This window comes from Equus caballus, chromosome 1 (assembly GCF_041296265.1).
Source record: "Equus caballus isolate H_3958 breed thoroughbred chromosome 1, TB-T2T, whole genome shotgun sequence".
NCBI lineage: Eukaryota > Metazoa > Chordata > Mammalia > Perissodactyla > Equidae > Equus > Equus caballus.
In genome coordinates this window covers 88,549,964-88,569,360 of record NC_091684.1, presented here as the reverse complement: position 1 = coordinate 88,569,360, position 19,397 = coordinate 88,549,964, and the positions used below count along the sequence as shown (strand labels likewise).

At 45.1% G+C, this 19,397-nt stretch overlaps 1 protein-coding gene across 2 annotated transcripts in view; it reads left to right on the top strand.

The window, feature by feature from the left end:
* Positions 1-19,397, top strand: part of SLC35F3 (solute carrier family 35 member F3) — a 369,534-nt gene that overhangs the window by 347,965 nt on the left and 2,172 nt on the right. For both annotated transcript variants that reach the window (XM_023647383.2, XM_014734106.3), the window contains 4 exons: positions 6,809-7,028; positions 13,550-13,675; positions 15,716-15,908; positions 16,745-16,834. In XM_023647383.2, coding sequence (XP_023503151.1) covers positions 6,809-7,028; positions 13,550-13,675; positions 15,716-15,908; positions 16,745-16,834 — 629 coding nt within the window. The remainder of the gene's footprint in view (positions 1-6,808; positions 7,029-13,549; positions 13,676-15,715; positions 15,909-16,744; positions 16,835-19,397) is intronic.

Here is a 19,397-nt window from a genome sequence, read left to right as displayed (position 1 = left end):
ACTTCCCCGGGGACTCCCCTCCTAGAACCCTCTGCGCCTCTCTGGTCTACGGCAGAGCATCCTCTCGAACGAGGTTTCACTCTTGCCTGTGTTGGAGCCTTGCCTCCTGCTGCTGTGCCTTCCTCTTCCTTGGTTTACACCCTGTGTTGATGCAATCTATCCTCCAGTGGCTTGGGAGACAATGTTTTCCAGTACTGCCTAACTGAAAATGTCTGTATTCTACCTTCACATTTGATTGATGGTTGGATGGTTATAGAATTCTGGCTTGAAAAGCATTTCCTTGAAAAATGTTAAGGCCTTTATTGTATGGCTTCCATTTTTTTGGTTGAGATGTCTAGTGCTATTATGATTTCCTATCCCTTCAACCCATTTGGTTTTATTTCTCTTGGGAGCTTTTCATTCTTATCTTCGTCCCTTTATGTGACAAATATGTGCCTTGTGTTTTTTTTCTTCATTCAGTTTGCTTGGTACTTGATAGGCCTTTTCCTTATGACAATTCATGCCCTAGAGTTCTACAACATTTTCTTGAATAATTTCTTTTGTAATCTCCCCCTGCTTCATTTTTTCCATTTTCTCTTTCTGATGTTTCTTTTAGTTCAATATTGGACATTCTGGTTTGACCTTCTAATTTTATCTTTTCTTTCCTTCTCTCTTTCTCTTTCTCTCTCATGGGAGAGTATCTTAACTTTAAATTCCAACTCTTCTATTGAGTTTTTTCATTTGGCTATCCTATATTTCATTTCCAAGATTATTTCCTTTTTTATAGCCATTTGTTCTTGTTTCATGGATACAATTTCTTGTCTTATCTAGAATATTCTCTCTCCCCTGACCCCAACTGTATAAATCCTACCTGTCCTTCAAGGTTCAGCTCAAACCCACCTTTTTTTAAAAAATTATTTTATTGAGGACATATTGGTTTATAACATTGTGTAATTTCAGGTGTACATTAGTATATATCAGTTTCTGTATAGAATGAATCTTGCTTACCCCCAGTAGTCTAGTTTTCATCTGTCACCATACATATGTGCCCCATTATCCCTTTCTCCCTCCCCCCCACCCGCTTCCCCTTGGCTAACTGCTAATGTGTTCTCCTTATTCATGTGTTTGTTTATCGTCCACATATGAGTGAAATTATATGGTGTTTGTCTTCCACTGTCTGGCTTATTTCAATTAACATTGTACACTCAAGGTCCATCCATGTTTCTGCAAAAGGGCTAATTTCATCCTTTTTTATGGCTGAGTAGTATTCCTGTGTGTGTGTGTGTGTGTGTGTACTTATATATATACACCACATGTTCTTTATCCATTCATCAGTTGATGGGCACTTGGGTTGCTTCCATGTCTTGGCTATTGTGAATAATGCTGCAGTGAACATAGGGGTGCATAAATCTCTTTGTATTGTTGATTTCATGTTCTTTGGATAAATACTCAGTAGTGGGATAGCTGGGTCATATGGTATTTCTATTTTTAGTTTTTTGAGAAATCTCCATTCTGTTTTCCACAGTGACTGCACCAGTTTGCATTCCCACCAGCAGTGTAGGAGGGTTCTCTTTTCTCCACATCTTCTCCAACATTCGTTATTTCTTTTCTTGTTGATTATACCATTCTGATGGGAGTGAGGTGATATCTCATTTGTAGTTTTGCTTTGCATTTCCCTGATAATTTGTGATGTTGAACACCTTTTCCTGTGCCTGTTGGACATCTGTATATCTTCTTTGGAAAAATGTCTGTTCATTTCCTCTGCCCAGTTTTTGATTGAGTTCTTTGGTTTTTTTGTTGTTTAGTTGTATGAATTCTTTACATGTTTTGGAAACTAACCCCTGTCAGATATATGATTTGCAATATTTTCTCCCAGTTAGTGGGTTGTCTTTTCATTTTGTTGATGGTTTCCTTTGCTTTGCAGAAGCTTTTTAGTGTTTATTTAGTGTTTATTTTTTCTTTATTATTATTTAGTGTTTATTTAGTGTTTATTTTTTCTTTTGTTTCCCTTGCCTGAATAGACATGGTATTTGAAAAAATATCGCTGACACTGATGTTGGAGAGTATACTGCCTATATTTACTTCTAGGAGTTGTATGATTTCATGTCTTACATTCAAGACTTTAATCCATTTTGAGTTGATTTTTGTGCATGGTGTAAGATAATGGTCTACTTTCATTCTTTTGCATGTGGCTGTCCAGTTTTCCCAGCACCATTTGTTGAAGAGACTTTCCTTTCTCCATCGTATGTTCTTAGCTCCTTTGTCAAAGATTAGCTGTCTGTAGACGTGTGGGTTCATTTCTGGGCTTTCAAACTGTTCCATTGATCTGTGTGTCTGTTTTTGTGCCAGTACCATGCTATTTTGACTACTATAGCTTTGTAGTGTATATTAAATTTAGGGATTGTGATGCCTCCAGGCTTGTTCTTTTTTCATAGGATTGTTTTGGCTACTCAGGCTCTTCTGTTGTTCCATGTAAATTTTAGGACTCCATGAGCATGAAATATCGTTCCATTTCTTTATGGCTTCTTCGATTTCTTTCAATAATGTCTTATAGTTTTCAGTGTATAGGTCTTTCACCTCGTTGATTAAATTTATTCCAGGATATTTTGTTCTTTTTGTTGCGATTGCAAATGGAATTGTATTCTTAATTTCTCTTTCTGCTAGTTCATTGTTAGTGTATAGAAATGCAACTGATTTTTGTATGATGATTTTCTACCCTGCAACTTTCCTATAGTTGTTGATTATTTCTAGTAGTTTTTTGGTGGATTCTTTAAGGTTTTCTACATATAGAATCACGTCATCTGCAAACAGCAAAAGTTTTACTTCTTCCTTTCCAGTTTGGATACCTTGTATTTCTTTTTCTTGCCTAATTGCTCTGGCCAAAACCTCCAGCACTATGTTGAATAAGAGTTGTGAGAGCGAGCACCCATGTCTTGTTCCTGTTCTCAAAGGAGTGACTTTCAGTTTTTTGACGTTGAGTATGATGTTGGCTGTGGGTTTCTCATATATCATGTTTATTATGTTGAGATACTTTCTTTCTATACCCATTTTATTGGGAGTCTTTATCATAAATGTATATTGGATCTTGTCAAATGCTTTTTCTGCATCTATTGAGATGATCATGTGATTTCTTTCCTCATTTTGTTTATATGGTGTATCACGCTGGTTGATTTATGAATGTTGAACCATCCCTGCATCTCTGGTATAAATCCCACTTGATCATGGTGTATGATCTTTTTAATATATTGCTGTATTTGATTTGCTAATATTTTGTTGAGGATTTTTGCATCTGTGTTCATCAGCAATATTGGCATGTAATTTTCCTTCTTTGTGTTGTCCCTGCCTGGTTTTGATATCAGGGTACTGTTGGCCTTGCAGATTGAGTCAGGAAGCATCCCATTGTCTTCAATTTTCCGGAATAGTTTGAGAAGGATAGGTATTAAATTTTTTTGAATGTTTGGTAGAAGTCTCCAGAGAAGTCATCTGGTCCTGGACTTTTGTTTTTTGGGAGATTTTTGATTGCTATTTCAATCTCTTTACTTGTGATTGGCCTATTCAGATTCTCTATTTCTTCTTGATTCACCTTTGGGAGGTTGTATGATTCTAAGAATGTATCCATTTCTTCTAGGTTATCCAATTTGTTGGCATATAGTTTTTCAAAATATTCTCTTACAATACTTTGTATTTCTGTGGTATCCATTGTAATTTCTCCACTTTCTTTTTTAACTTTAATTTCTTTTATTTCCTTATTTGAGCCTTCTCTCTTTTTTTCATAGTGAGTCTGGCTAAGGGTTTGTCAATTTTGTTTATCTTCTCAAAGAACCAGCTCTTAGTTTCATTTCCCTTTTAGTACCACTTTTGTTGCATCCCATAAGAGTTGGTATGTTGTGTTTTCATTTTCATTTGTCTCCAATTATTTTTTAATTCAGAATCTATATCTTTCATGAGAACCTCTCCCATCAGTCTAAATCTCTCCACTAACAGAAATTCTATGGCGTTATTATATTCCACACCTAATATGTGATTATATCTAAACTCGCATTGCTTCCTATTGAGGAATCAGTCTTATCTCCCCAATTGTACCATAATCTTCTCAAGAGCCGAGACTGGTTACTTGTTATGTATCAGTCACAGTACCTTGTTTAGAACTGTGACTATAACAAGACAAACAAGTGTTTGTTGATTTGAATTAAACGACAAGCCATCTTAGTCCCACCAAGCCAGGCTATCCCAGTCAGGGTTCTTTAAAGAGTACCAAGAACAGAGGTATTTGTCAAATGGTATGAGTGCAGAACTTATAGATTTTTACCATTTTTCCTGTCTTTCACAGTATTTCATTCACACCTAATTCAATAGCAATATCTTAGTGACTTGCTTTTATTGAGCCTTCTTTGAAGCTCTCGACTTAGATTCTATAGGAAAAACACAACTTTCTCTTCTCATTTATAGTTCATTGGTTTAGGAAATATTTAATTGAATTATCCAGTTGAAATAACCAAGAACAACTGGCACAAGCAGAATGGAAACAAACACATCTAAATCTCAGTCAACACATGACTCAATTGGTAGGAAGCAAAGGGCTTGAGCACGCTGGAGAGTAACCTGCCAGACTGGGGCCTTTAGTCTGCCAGGAAATGAAGGGCATTAGACTATCATGTCAGTTACGTGGAAATCAGTCAAGAACGCATCTCCTGTACTATATTCTTTGTATGTAAGAAGAAGTCTCTGGAAGAAGTGGATTTGTACTCCTCATCTCTCTTGGGTCCCCTTGCAATTAAGGGTATATATGGACAAGCCAGCTGACAAAGATGAGTGCACAGTCTTTGGTCTTAAAACAGCACCATCACTGGCCTTGGGGGCCAGTCACTTGGTCTAATTAAAACCAAAATCTATCCACCTGAGCTGTAATCCCCAGGCCATTAGTCTTCAAAGGGCCAACAGAGCTCTACTGGGCCCAGAAATCTTGCCTCTTCCATCTCCAGAATGGATCCCCACTTCCCTCCCCACTTCCAGTCAGCAACTTGGGCCATCAATATACAGTCATGTCTGTACCCCGCCCCTTCCCCATGACTTCTATAATCATCACACTTTGGAGGAATCAAACACAGACTCTCAGAGAGGATGTACGGTGTCCCATTGACTTTCAGGGGAAACTTGGAAATCCTACTTGCATTGTGTTCCCTTAATAAGAGTAACCTCTAAATATAGCTAAAATAGAGTGACATTAATGGCAGGAAGGAATACTTGTATTTCCTGTTGATCATACTCAAGGGACTGGCATCACTTGATAGCCCATAATCACAGAAATCAAGGGAGCCAACCTTGGTCACTATCCCTGGGGGAAAGAAGACTCTTCTGTGAATAGGGGCTTGAGAAAATCTCATAGAAAATGCAGCTGAACAGTTATATGAAAACTACACAGCAAACGAATATCAGCCTATCAGATGAGAGTTTCATCTCTATAAAACCAAAATGGAATCAATTCAGTTGAATTGGTTTGATGGTAAATTTAGTGATTGGGATGTGTTACCTGGTGCTAGTTTGTTTAGAAGAAACATAGGACCGAGTTTAGTGAAGGGTGATGAGTTTTCTCTTTCTTCTATGGATATGCCACATAGTTGAGCAATGAACAAAGGCAGATTTCATTTTAGATTGATGATGGTAAGAACAAAATTAAATTTTAAATCACATCAAATCCCCTTTGACTTGTTTTTCATTTTCCTCCTTTACTGCTGCATTTTAAGTGGCACAGGCCACAGCTATTCCCCCACCCTGGTGTATTTGGCTTATTCTAGTTATACCTTTTCTTTCACTGACTCCTGTCCTCCTCACTCGTACATCGGCCACGCTGGGCCCTGTCTGTGAGCCTGGACAGTGATGGCCGTGGGAGCAGCACGCCCTCACTCATCTGTCTCCTAGCGTGGCTCGTCAAGACCAGAAGAGCAATGATCTTTGCTCCCGACAGTCAGGGCAGCTGCTGGCTGTCTGTAGACCACGCCCCTCTCAGAGCTCTCTCCAGGCTTTCTCCCCAGCAGCCTCCTCTACTATCTTCTGCATATAGATGGTTGGCTTTATTTTTCTTCAGCATTTTTTAAATATCAGTGGTCCTTCCCCCTAGAATCTAGAATGGCATTGAAAAACTTTCTTCTACAGGTGTTTCCTCATCTCACTCTCTCTTAAGATGCTGAACCCTCGGATCTGCTCACTCCTCCTGTGCTAGTCTTTTAACCTGGTTGGGACATGAAGTTCCTCATGGTAGAATAACAAACTCTCAGAACGGCCTCAAGGAGAAAATGTATAGATAGGTGACACCATTTGTATCATAGCCAAAATGTTTTAGATGCACCCCAGAAATGACTGCCCCTGCCTGATAACAAAGACAATTTCAGTTTGGGGCAGATTTTTAAAAATATGTTTCAATGTTCTCTTCAAGTCTCCACCACCACCCCCCCCAAAAATAAAAAGAGCTAGTGGCTTCCTTCTCTTACTAAGCAAAGGACAGAATCTCTCAGTCCATCAACATGGCCTTGGGCCTTCTTCAGATCAGATAATCCCAACATTACCTTCTGTCTAGAGCCATCCCTTCTAAACCCAAAATGAACAGAAGGAATAATCCATGACGTCAGATCATTGTGCGACGTTTTCTTCAATGGACTAAAGCAATAGGTTGAAGAGCTTTAATAGAAAGATGTTTATAGAAAATAATAAATAAAAAGACTTCACCCCTTCCTATATTTGCTTACAAAATACACAAAAACTGGGTATAAGAAAAAAATGGTCTGTCTCAACCCAAGAATATAATAACACTGCCTCTCTTTCCTTGTTTTAGGGAGTGCTGTCGATTTTTTGGAGACAATGGCTTGACTTTGAAGGTGTTTTTTACCAAGGCAGCACCCTTTGGTGTTCTTTGGACACTCACAAACTACCTGTACTTACATGCAATAAAGAAAATAAACACTACGGATGTCTCCGTGTTGTTCTGCTGCAACAAAGCTTTTGTGTTCTTGCTCTCATGGATCGTTCTCAGGGACAGATTCATGGGAGTGAGGGTAAGTTCCTTATTATCTGTCTTCCTCCCTCACTCAGTCATGTCCACCAAAACCTGCCCATTGGCTTGCTTATTAGCTCCATGTGCTGGACCATAAGCATAAGCTGCTGACCACTTTCCTTCTGATCTGCAGCAGAAAAGGAGCCCAGCAGAGGGCCTGGTTCTCGGTGTGCCTTGCAAACCTTCTTGCTTGCAAACCATACAAGCATTCATTAAAGCACCTTTCATTTCAAGCATTTCAACAAGCATTCCCTAAAGTGTGTGCCAGTCGGGGACCCCCCCCCACCCTGGGGCTGGTGATGTGCTCCCCTCTCTGCGTGCTCACTCCCTCTCTCATGGGCAGCAGTGCCCTGCAGCCTGGAGCTCTCTGCTAACACTGCCACTCTCTGCTTAGGAGGTATCTGAAAGCCAGGGCGTCCTTCACATCCACACGGGTGTGTGGTCTCGGGAGGCCCCTTGTCTGGACTACGTGTACAAGCTGAAGTGGGCCAGACACACTTCCGCTAAATCCAAACTGTGGAGGGACAGTTTTACTTCCTTCCCACCCTAGACGAACGGGGAGTGAATTATACCCCTTGAATTACCTCTCGTTGTTACAACCTAGACTTAGTAAATTCCATTAAAATCTAGTCAAATTTCATAACAGTCATATGAAATGTGATAACTGCACTATCAAATGTCAGTGGAAATAGCAAGGGACTGGCCCTGAATAACAGGAACAGGTGACAATAGTGTGGACAGAATCCTGGTGGCTTCTGCTTGTCTCCCTCTGGTGGCCAGGAGCTGCTACTGCCCATCATCACCTTTCCACAAACAGAGACAAAAAGAGGATTCAGCCACGCAGCTAGTTCTCTTGTCACCAGAGAGCGTCTCTTCCTCCTTCCTGCCCCCCAGACCATGTGGCCGGCCGGCCGTGAAGCTGAGAGCCCTTCTGATGGGCAGTCCCACGAGAACAGTCATGCTGGCACCCAGTGAGGGGCCAGCCCCAGGCCCTCTACTGTGTCCTTCACTCACTGCCCTGGGAACAATGACATCACCCCAGCGGCAGATTCACGCCCACCCAGTTATTCAGACAGCAGCGGGGACATGAGTCAGCTGCTGGGTCGTATTTTTAGTTTGCAGCAGGGGGAGAATTTGTTTTGGGGCTTCGTGTTAATTTTGGAATAAAAACTCACTCCCTGCGCTGCCACCCAGAACAGCTTTCAGCAAATAAATGATCTAATGCTTCTCCGCAAGAAATGCAGGTACTTCCGGCAGTAATCTGTGCAACGGCCTGCCTGACTGGACACCGCAGACTCAGCTGTCCCGGGGCCCCACGCCACGAGTGCGTGCCCTGCATGACCTTATTTTGGTGCAAAGAGCCAAGGGAATTCGTGGGACTTTTGGGCCTGATTCTGATATCCCAAGCAAATCCCAAGCGAGACCCAGTCACTGAAAAGAAGCTTCTGCATCTGAACAGAGAAAAGGAAGTTTTTGAGGTTAAGAGGAGGTGTGAAAATACTGGAAAGCCTCCCAGACTCATAGAGAACAATCTGGAACATCCAGATCTTTCTTTTATTGCTCTACATGGATAAGAGGGTACCCCCAACGTCCCTGAACTGATATGGTCTAGCCTTCCTGGCCACTCGACCCATCTGGTCTGTGCTGACCACTGTGGACGGGACAGAGTTTTGTGTTGAAGCCTTTGGCTCTAGGCCAGCACCAAAACACAGGTCCAAGGAGCCGGGGTGGTGGTGGAATTTTATAACCTGTAAAGCACCTTGCAGCGTGGGGCTCTCTGATAATCACTACTCCTCTTAGAAGTACATGACCCGTCACCTGAGAGCTTTCCACTCTAAGGCGTGGTGGATTTCCCTCTTCTCGTGTTCAAGGGTTCAGAGAGCCAGGAAAATCTGTGAGAGACCAGCAGCTGGCCAGTGCCTGAATTTCCCCCTTGATAGACAGGAGGAGATCTAAGCCCAAGATAATAGCTGCCTGGTGCATGGGTTCTCTTAGACTTCTCTCTGACTGCTGGGTTATCCAGCACTTTCCACTGGGTAATTTCCAATGACTGAAGGGAGCCGACACTGTTCCCCATCCTGGACAGCTGAGCATACAAGCTTGAGAGTCACACAGACATAAAGAACATGATGGAGCCTCAGCATTATGCTTGGGGACAGACAGCACAGAGGACTTGTGTTATTAAGACAATTACTCAGATCACAAGGGCTGTGTTCCTGGAAAACATCAACAGGTCCCAGTCCTGCACATAGACCAGAAAAAAGCAAATGTATCTCCTAATTCTGAGGACATCCCAGCCACTTCTGGCACCAGAGGTGGCTGTTGAAAGGAGCCTAAGCTGGCCCCTGTGTCACCCTCTGACTCTGTGCTTCGATGTGCTTTTCATCTGTTTCCTGGCTCTCCAGACTCGAGGTTTCTAACAGAAAAGGGGGTGCTCCAGTCTAGAGTCAAGTGACTAGGATGTGCATCGTGGTTCCCTCTTAGAAGCTGTTGAACCTTGAGCAACTTACTTAACATCTCTGAGCCTTACTTACCTCATTTTAAAACAGAATATTCATGCTCATCTTATAGAACAGATGTGAGAGTAAAATAAGATGATGCGTGTCTGGCACATAAAACTCAATAAATATTGTCTTTCACAGTCTTGTCGTTATTATTCCTTTTTAAGTAGGGGGATTTCATGGATCAGCCCAGTCCTTTTGTTGACAGTGTCAGAAGCTGACAACTATTTAGGGAGGCAGCTTTGTGTAGCAAAAGCAGTGGTGGAATGAGAGTAAGTAGAACTCAGGGGGCGTGAAGTACGGCCCCTCCTAAAGATGAAGCTCACTCACCCAGGTCAGAGAGACCATCCCTAGCCCACAGCTCCAGGGAAACGGAAGATGGGGGTTCTCTGATGGTTCAGCGGCTGTTAATAACCGCCCGCTACAGTTAGGGCTTTCACACCAGGAGGGACTGACGAAGGAGCAAGAATGCTAGCTAAGAGATCATTCCAGGGGGTCCTCAAACCCCAGCAGCACATCCCTGGGGATCCTGCCCTTTTTCCCAGACCAGCCCCCATCTCAGTCAGATTGCAGCTGATGTTTCCAGTAATTACGATGCTTTCAGTGTTTCACCAGGGGCCATCCCTGAACAGAACTCCGACTCTGACCCTGACTCCCTCTGTTTGGGAGGCTGTCCTCTGCCCCCTGAGCACAGCAAGAGGAGCTCACAGCCCACATCCCTTTCCAGTCTCCGAAATAAGAGGGATGAACCGGAGGATCTCTAAATTCCCTCCAAACTCTTGCTTTGAGGGGATGAGAGCAGTCCAGGAGCCGGGAGGGAAAGAGCTGGGGGAAATATATTTAAAAATTAGTCTGTTCTCTCCCTTCTTCAAAATTGCCCAAACCGTACAAATCTACAACACATTACAGCTCTGACTGGCAGAGGACACGCAGCCCATCGCACTCTTAGCAGGAGTGGGGAGCGCTGGGCAGGGAGGTGACCAGACTCACCCAGCCCTGCACCACCCTCCTCGTTCTTCCTCACGCTCAACACTTTGCTCTCCTTCCCTCGGCCTGACATCGGATAGGAGCAGTGTGGCCGTGAGGGATACAGGACATGTCACTGAGTTGCTGGGGCACTGAGTCTGGAGCCCCGGGGCCAGACAGATTACAATAGGATCACCATACTAGGTGAGGCCACCAGCAAGAGATTAAGTGGCAATGTGCCGGCCGCAGTGTCTCCCACATCTGCGTTTCTTCCTCTTCTCCAGCTGATTTTTCCCAGCCAAGGTAGAGATGGCGGCTCTCGGCCCTGGGTCTCAAGGCCACTGTTACCCATTAGTCTAGATCCCAAAGTGCTTGTTTTAGGATAGTTCAGTGGGTTACACGGGGGGAGAGGGGGCAACAGGAGAGTGTGAGACAGGAGAGGCACGGGGAAGTAGGGGAATTCACCTGTCTTTATTTCGTCGTCACACTCAGCATCCTCCTCCAGGGACATGCAGATCTGGAAAGTGAGGGGCGTGGGAAAGCACAGGCCAAGCATGACCAGCCTTCCTGGAGAGTTCATCTCAGTGTAGGAAACAGGCAGGGAAATATTTCCAAGTGTAAACCAAGAAACCCAGAGATGTAGTGGGGTACAATGTAAAATAGACACTTACTTTTAAAGATAGAGCTAGAACCTTCCAAGGAGTTCAGGCTTGAGGACGGACTCTCAGGCTCTGCCCCCCAAACCCGTAGGGTATGTTCCAACTGCTCCGCTGTAGGGGGGTTGCATTGGGGTAGAGCCGCCAGTTTCCCCTCCAGCACCTTGGTCGGGCCCCAGGCTTAGGGCTGGGGGTGTCCCAGCAGGGCTGCTGATGCCCAGAGAGCAGGTGCCCCACAGCTGGGTTGGCCGATCCCATGACTTGGGGCTGGGACCCCCCAGGAGGAAAAGAGCTGGAGGCATGAATGAGGGGATCGCTGTCCCTTGATGCCGCCTCTCATAACGAACTCATGGGCCCTGGGCTCCTCAAATGCTGACCGGAAGGCCGGTGACCACCCACACTCTCTATTTCTCACCCCTCAGCCCCTTCCCTCAGCTCCCCCGCACTGCACAGCACAGCACAGGCAGAAGCTTTTAGCTGTTTATTATTTACTCAACAGAGAAGAGAGAGGAAGAGGCTGGAAATCTGCCTTTAAGTCTTTAGGAAAAAATAACCCCTTGTTCTCCTTCATTTCCTCAAACTTCAGCCCTAAGTTTGGAAAAACTCAGGCACCTTTAGAGATGGACCAAATCATCTGAAATGTAGCTATTTTCTTCCCTCCTTTCTTTTTCTAATTATTTTTCTCTCTGTTGACCTCCGATGCTGAGGCAGCCTGAACCATCCCAAGTGGCATCTTTGCATGATGCGTGTCCCCTGGAGCAGGAGCCATCCCCTCTCCCTGCCTGCTTGTTCACTTGCTCCTTTCTTGTTCTCTTGGGGGGGGCTATACTGATTGTCTTGCTGTCTCTGTTTCCTTTTCTTAATGAACAGTTGTATACAGGACAAGTACATTTGAATATGAAATGTCTGCACCCCGTGATGCAGAATGATGCCACTGGCTAAAAGTGGATTATCAAACCGGAAGGAACAAGTAGACAATTAGGGCCTGGCTCTTCTCCAGGAAATGATAATCACCTGCTCTCTCAAGGGCCTCTGTGTTATGGATCTATCATTAGATGAAACCATTGCTTGAGGAATACACCAGAAGTTTGTAACCCAGACAAACTCTGAGATTCAACCACAGTAACTTGCACTAACCTAAAAATTTTGTTTAAACCACAAAGGAAACCTCAGTTCAAATCTCAGAGTTTGGCTGGCAATGCCTTATTATGTGACTCATACTTTCCTATTTATATATATAAACACTGACTTTGCAATTGGACAGACCTGGAATCTGTGTCGCTGCTCTGCCACAGCAGCTCTGTGACTTTGGGCAAGTTAGTTACCCTCTCTGAGCCTAAGTTTTTATGTCTATAAAATGAAATGAATGATAACATTTATGTATTTTGAGGATTCAATGAGAAAATACACAGAAAACACTTATCCATGACCCCTCAGTAAATGTTAGCTATTTGATATTGTTATAGATATCTGAGGTCAATTTGGAATGATGCATGAGAGGGATAAAACTCACAGTAAATCCAGCCATTGAAACCTGTATTGCACCCATCATTCTGCCCTCCCCTGTGTTCTGCCTACATCACCCCCTCCCTGCTTCCCAGCCCACGGTACTGATGTAGCTCCATGACCACCTCCCATTAGAACTTGTACTTACTCTCCGCTCTAATGCATTTCTGCTCTGGGAAGTGGTGTCTCCTGTGGACTCGGACGATTTCACTTGCACAACAGAAATGTGTGCATCCCCCGGGAGTTCCCGTTCAACCTGAGAAGTCTGTATCTAGACGAGAACAGGATCCAGGGGGGCCGTTGGGGGAGGGTTCTGCAGCAGCTAAGTAAAGGAACTGCACCTCCAGGTTGGGACACTGTCTGTAGCCCTGCTTGGCAGGTGACACACGTTCTGGAGTGCTGGAGTGTGAAATGCGGCCAAGATCTGCGGTCTTCACCGCGCCCTCTCTGTTGAGATGAAATACATAAAGCAAGATCACGTGAGGTGCGTTCAGAAGGCTGGGAAGGAACTAGGAGGTAATTTCCAGGTGTCAGCCAACTGTTGTCATGACCAAAGTGCCTGTGGTGGGGATTATGACCACCTCCTCTCAGCTGTCCAAGAATGACAGTGACTGACTACCACGGGACGCTAAGCCACGGCACCTCTCCTTGCTTCTGACTGTTTCCGGGTCTTTGGTCATGCCGAGCTTTGCTAAGTGTCCGCTTCTAAGCAGGAGCAGTATTTAGACAGGAGAGTAGGCTTTGCTTGTTGTTCTCCAAAGAAGGACTAGAAAGGAGACACCACTCTCCCCTCATGTTATTGAGCCCCGTGAACATTTCTACTGCATCAGCACTTAGGTGGCCATTCAGTTCCCCACCATTACCCTGACCGCCCTCTTCTTCCTTCTATCCAGATTGTGGCTGCCATCCTCGCCATCGCTGGGATCGTGATGATGACCTACGCAGATGGCTTCCACAGCCACTCTGTCATCGGCATAGCACTGGTGGTGGGCTCCGCATCCATGTCTGCCCTCTACAAGGTGAGTGCACGGGGAGCAAGCTCTCTGAGCTTTCCTCTGAGACAGCAGCAGGTCCCAGCATGGCTGGCCCATTACTTCAGCCTTTGATGGTGATGAGTGGTTGTTTGCAATGTGCACTAGGCAAACTGAGACTTGCAGTGCCGAGGCATGCTACTGCTTTCGGCTTTGGCTTTCTAGACCTTTGCATCAATGGCCATACATTTGCAGCATTTGCGACAAAATGAGGGAAACAGTGGATCACAGAGTCTGATTAGCAACTTCATTGTTGGGCAAGGACAGGAGAAGGGTCAGGGTCCCTAAATGGCTGGCTCATTGTTTCCTCAGGCAATTTCCCACCAGATTGGGCATGAAGTTTTGAATATCTGGAGCAGCTTTGTCATTTAAATCTTTTTATCACGGGAGTTTTCCGCAGCCACCAGTACCCAGCATGAATCCGTGTGCATTTCAAGCATTGCCCATAGGCTGAATAAATGAAAGCACAACTACTCTAAGATGGGGATTATAAAATATTTTTGACAAAATGTTGGGAGCCATTGGAAAGCATGTCCCACTGCAGGTCTAGAGGAAACGATTTTTATCCCCTGACTCGAGTCCCTCGCTGTTTCCTCCCCTGCTCCATCCCTGCTCCTGGCTGCTCTCTCCTCTGGATTCCCCTTTCTTCCTCTCTCCTTCTCTTTAGGTCCCTAGTGGAGAATGCAAATTTGGTCTCCAAGTTGGGAAACTGACCTGGAGGATTCAATGAGAAATGAGATTTTAGCTTATTGGCCCTTTGTGGATCCAGACAGTAGGACAGAGAAAATTAAGTAGTGTAGAAAATGATAAGAAAAGGCATTTTTTTCCCAGCTCTGTGAGTAATGCATTTGATCATTTTGGAAAGTGAAATGACTGTGCCTTCTAAGATATCCTTCCTCTGCTCCCTGCCCTCCCTGCCCACAGAGAGAGACACGTGCCATCTTCCTTCTCTGGAACACACCTCACCAAGAGGACGTGATAGTTCAGCACCATTCTGAGACTCCAAAGCCACTCTCCAAATGCAGAAAATATTAAAAGGCCACACTCTGCTACACTCAGTTAGCTCTGTGCTAATGGGAAGCAGGGAACATATAGAAATTCAATCTACAGTGAACACAAATATTCTGATTTGGACTTCCATTTCCATCTCCTCCACTGCCTGCTCTTTATCCCTTTACCCAAAGGACCTGGTAGGTAGAGGACTGAAAACGACTTATTTCCCTTAAACGCTTTCTGCACATATGCCCAGAAAGACCTGAAAGAGCTGTGAGACGGCTGACAAAGGACAAGCAGGAAAAGTAGGAGAGACAACAATGCAGAGATTCAAACTGGACCACCAGTTCCGTAACCGTCAATAGTTCACTTAACACAAGGGCTCGACTGGGGCCTACTGCCTCTGTAAGTTCAGCTTCCCAGCCAGTCCAGTCGCATTTGTCCCTCGCTTTCTGGCCTTTCACACACCTGAAATATGTAAAACAAGAACAGGTGCAAGAAGTCAAAGTTGGGTGCATTCCGCTCAAAGCCATGCCATTTCTGGACCAGGGTGGTGGGTTGAGCTTTGAGTGTTATAATCTCTGTACCTTCAATTTATAGAAAATATCGTGCAGCCAAAGCCCTTTTCTTAGGGGCAGTGGTTTGCAAACTGTGTTGTACAAGGTCAGAGATCAATTTTAGGGGTCCCACGTGTAATCACGGCAGATATTTCTAATAGGTGGCTTCCTCGTCTTCAGATGCTCTGAAGCTGGGATATGGTGTCATGAACACAACACAGACAAATCAAGCCTAGTGTGACAACCCATGGTTCCTGAAGATGCTCTCTGTGTAGCCAGAGCATAACCGTCCACCGTGATGTTACTGAGATTTGGCTGTGTGCATAAGTGAGCACAGTCACTGCAGCCTGGTAGGGTAGAACGTACCTGTCATATGGCTGTCGGGCCTGTGGTCCAGCCCCGACCTTACCAAGTGCACTCGCTTCAGTGGCAAGTTGGAGTCTGAACCTTCACCCCTTCTCCTCTCTCTCTCTGGCAGGTTCTCTTCAAGCTCCTCCTGGGCAGCGCTAAGTTTGGAGAAGCCGCCTTATTTTTGTCCATTTTGGGTGTGTTTAACATCCTCTTCATCACCTGTATTCCTGTCATCCTCTACTTTACCAAAGTGGAATACTGGAGCTCTTTCGATGACATTCCTTGGGGAAACCTTTGTGGATTTTCAGTCCTCTTATTGAGTAAGTGGCGATCACCCCGTCAGGATCCCCAGAGAGCAGTGACTGAGGAGCAGGATCTGTGCAGCTCGGGGGCATCTTTGGAAACCGCGCTGGGAGGAGAAAAACAGTCTATTGTTACCCTTACGTTCCCCGTGCTTTCCAAGATCGTTCTGTTTCACGAAGGAAAGCCTTGGTGATGAAGACATTGGATTCTAATTCCAGGGCCACAGTCGCTGCAGTGGTAGCCACAGTCCTTGCTGCTCTGAATAGTGAACCGATAGCCCAGCATTTTATATGTTACCTACTGGTAATAGTATATTCCTTATAGGGCTGGTAAGGGGTTGGTAAATTAATGCATGCCAAGCTCTTAGAACACTGCCCGATATGTGTTGATGTTCAATAAATATTATCAGTTATCATTATTATTATCATCATCACCATTACCTAATATAGGGCTGGTCTTAAGCAGAGAAGCAACCAAGGAGGGGCCTCACCCTGTTGCCTCTAAAACTGCAGCTCCTGTTTATGGTCACCCCAGAACCATTGCCAGCGACAGAGAAAAGCTGAGTCGGTAGGATGAGCAGGATGGCTCCAGTCCTCTGCTCTGGGGCCTTCTCACTGGTTACCTTTTCCAAATTTCTTTTCCCTCCTTCAAAGCTCAGGGAAGAGAGGAGAGCTGAGTAATCAGGATGTTTGTCCCTACTCCCCAAGTCCTGGAGCCCTTGCAGGAGCCCCGAGTTCACTGAGTCAGAGCAAAGGGCAGCAGTCACTCCTGCCTCCAGCACCAGCAGAGAAGCTGGAGTCTGAGCGTCCAGGCCTGTCATGAATAACACCCGTGTGTTTATTCTTTATTTCAGCATTCAATATTGTATTAAATTTTGGAATTGCTGTTACATATCCTACTCTGATGTCTCTTGGAATCGTCCTCAGTGTACCTGTGAATGCAGGTAAATGTATATGGCTTCTTATACGGCTTCCTATATCTGCTTGTAAGCACACACGTGCACACACACAAACACACACACTCACAAACATGCACACACACACAGACGCACACACACTCGCAAACACACAAATACACATGCACACATATAAACACGCACGCGCACACACAGACATGCACACACACTTGCAAACACAAATACACATGCACACATACAAAAACATGCATGCATGCACACAGACATGCACACAAACCGCAAACACACAAATATTCATGCACACATACAAACACAAACATGCACACACACTTGCAAATACACATGCACACATACACACATGCACACATACACACATGCACGCACACATACTCACGTATATTCTCGTCATCCCTGGTATAGAATGCATGTTTAACCTCCTGTATAGAAAGAAAGCACTTAGGTAAAATGTGGGTTTGTTATATGTGCAATATTTTCTCCATAATGGGTTGATTTTCACTTACCACACCAAGATACAGAAAGTCTAAAGCCATCTGGATTCTAACTGATGTGGGGATCAGAGATGACTATAATTAATATTACTAGTAAATGTAGAAAAATATGTAGCAGGAAAAACATTCAATTTTCATAAGTGACTTTCTGGGGGAGATTTGCTCAGGGTCTGACGGGTATGACGTGAAGACATGTTGACAAACTGAAGAAGCATGAACAGTATCCTCGCCCCCAGAGGAGAGGGTGCCCTTTGCCCGGCTCCTCAGCACCTGGCCTGTTTTCCGCTGGGTACCTGCCAACGCACTCAGGTGGCAGCTCTTCCAAAGCTTGTCGTCACCTGCCCCTCATCTCCTTCCTTTTCCCGGCTCATTCTGGTATGAATCTTGGATTTTCTCCCCAGAATCCCCCTTCCTCCCCTCTGACCCCCTGCATAATTCTCAGCCAGGCGAGGGTTTGTGAAGCATGTCTCCCCAGAGCACTCAGCCCGGCCCTGGCTCAGCTCCTCAGAAGCCATCTCCAGAGCCCTCCCGCTCTGGTCCGTTGGAGGATGAGCCTCCCAGGACGGCAGCCTCTGACGCGGTGCAGCGCCCCATTTCCTCAGCCCTTGCCCATGGTTTGGTTTCTCACCCCTCCCATCCCACAGGTTCCATATGTGCCTTACCCTGGCCCCCGACTCTTCTAGAAGGGCCTCAGGGTGGCAGTGTGAAAAGAGGCCTGGCTAGGGCATCAGCGGACTGCCCACCTGGAGGACGGTGGTCCCAACTCATCACCTCCCTGGGCCTTAGCTTGTCCCCCCTCACAGTGAAGGTTGCACCGACCCTCATTACCTTGGTCGATATGAGAACCAAATGAAATAATCTATGGGATGGCACTTCAACAGCAGTAAACCCCCAGGCTCCTGGAGAGCTGGTAGAAAGCTGTCCAGTCTGTCAGTCTCCAGATGCTGCAGGCTTCTGAAAAATAGCTTACCAGTAAGTAAGTAACTTACTCCCCCTATGTCTTATTGAGTCTTTATAGTCACACAGCATTCTTACCACGAAGACATATTTCAGGAAGCTCTTACATAGAAGCTGACTTTGACCGTATCACACAGCCAGGTGTTGGAGAGATTAATCAGAATCATCTCTTATCGCTTACCTGCAACATAAGAGGTGTAATAATGTGTCAGAGGGAGGAAACCCATTCACTTCTCTACTGCAAGAGAGAAGCAGAGGAGTGGGCTATTATGGGACATGTCAGAGCGGAGCCACTGAGGGCCTTTGGACTCTCCCTGACGTCTGTCTCTAGGGCATGTCCTGTGACTTGCTAATTGACTATCCCCTTCCGTTGAATTATCAGAATGTTTTGCCAATATTAAAAATTAAAGTATTTCTGAATGGATACAAGGGACACTTTAATTCCACAGGAGGGCTACTAACAAAGTTTTTTTTCAGGTTTAACTTTTATCCTTCTTACTCCTTCTCCGCCCACCCTCTAGACAGGTGAGAGCTGGGGAGGGGGGAGGCCAGAGGAAGAGGAGGAACACGAGAGGAGAATGACAGAGCCAGCGTCCAACTGGGCCACTGAACAACCCTTACATGTGGAGAGCTGGTGGCCAGCTGTCCAGGAAGTCCGTTTTCTAAAGCCACACGCTCTGAAGTCAGCAAACCCTCTTTTTCACCAAAAATGATATAATAGAAAAGCAATCTGGTTCTCTCTTGTCTAGAAGGCAGACTCCAAATTTGCTTTGTCTGGTTTAGTTAAGAAAAGAGAAAGAAGGGGCCGGTCTGGTGGCCCAGCAGTTAAGTTCACACATTCCTCTTCGGCGACCCAGGGTTCGCCAGCTCGGATCCCGGGTGTAGACATGGCACCACTGGGCACACCATGCTGTGGCAGGCATCTCACATATAAAGTAGAGGAAGATGGGCACAGATGTTAGCTCAGGGCCAGTCTTCCTCAGCAAAAAGAGGAGGATTGGTGGTAGATGTTAGCTCAGGGCTAATCTTCCTCAAAATAAAAAAAAAAAATTAAAAATTAAAAAAAGAAAAGAGAAAGAAAGCAAAAAAAAAAAAGAGAGAAGGAAAAAGGCTTAACATCTACA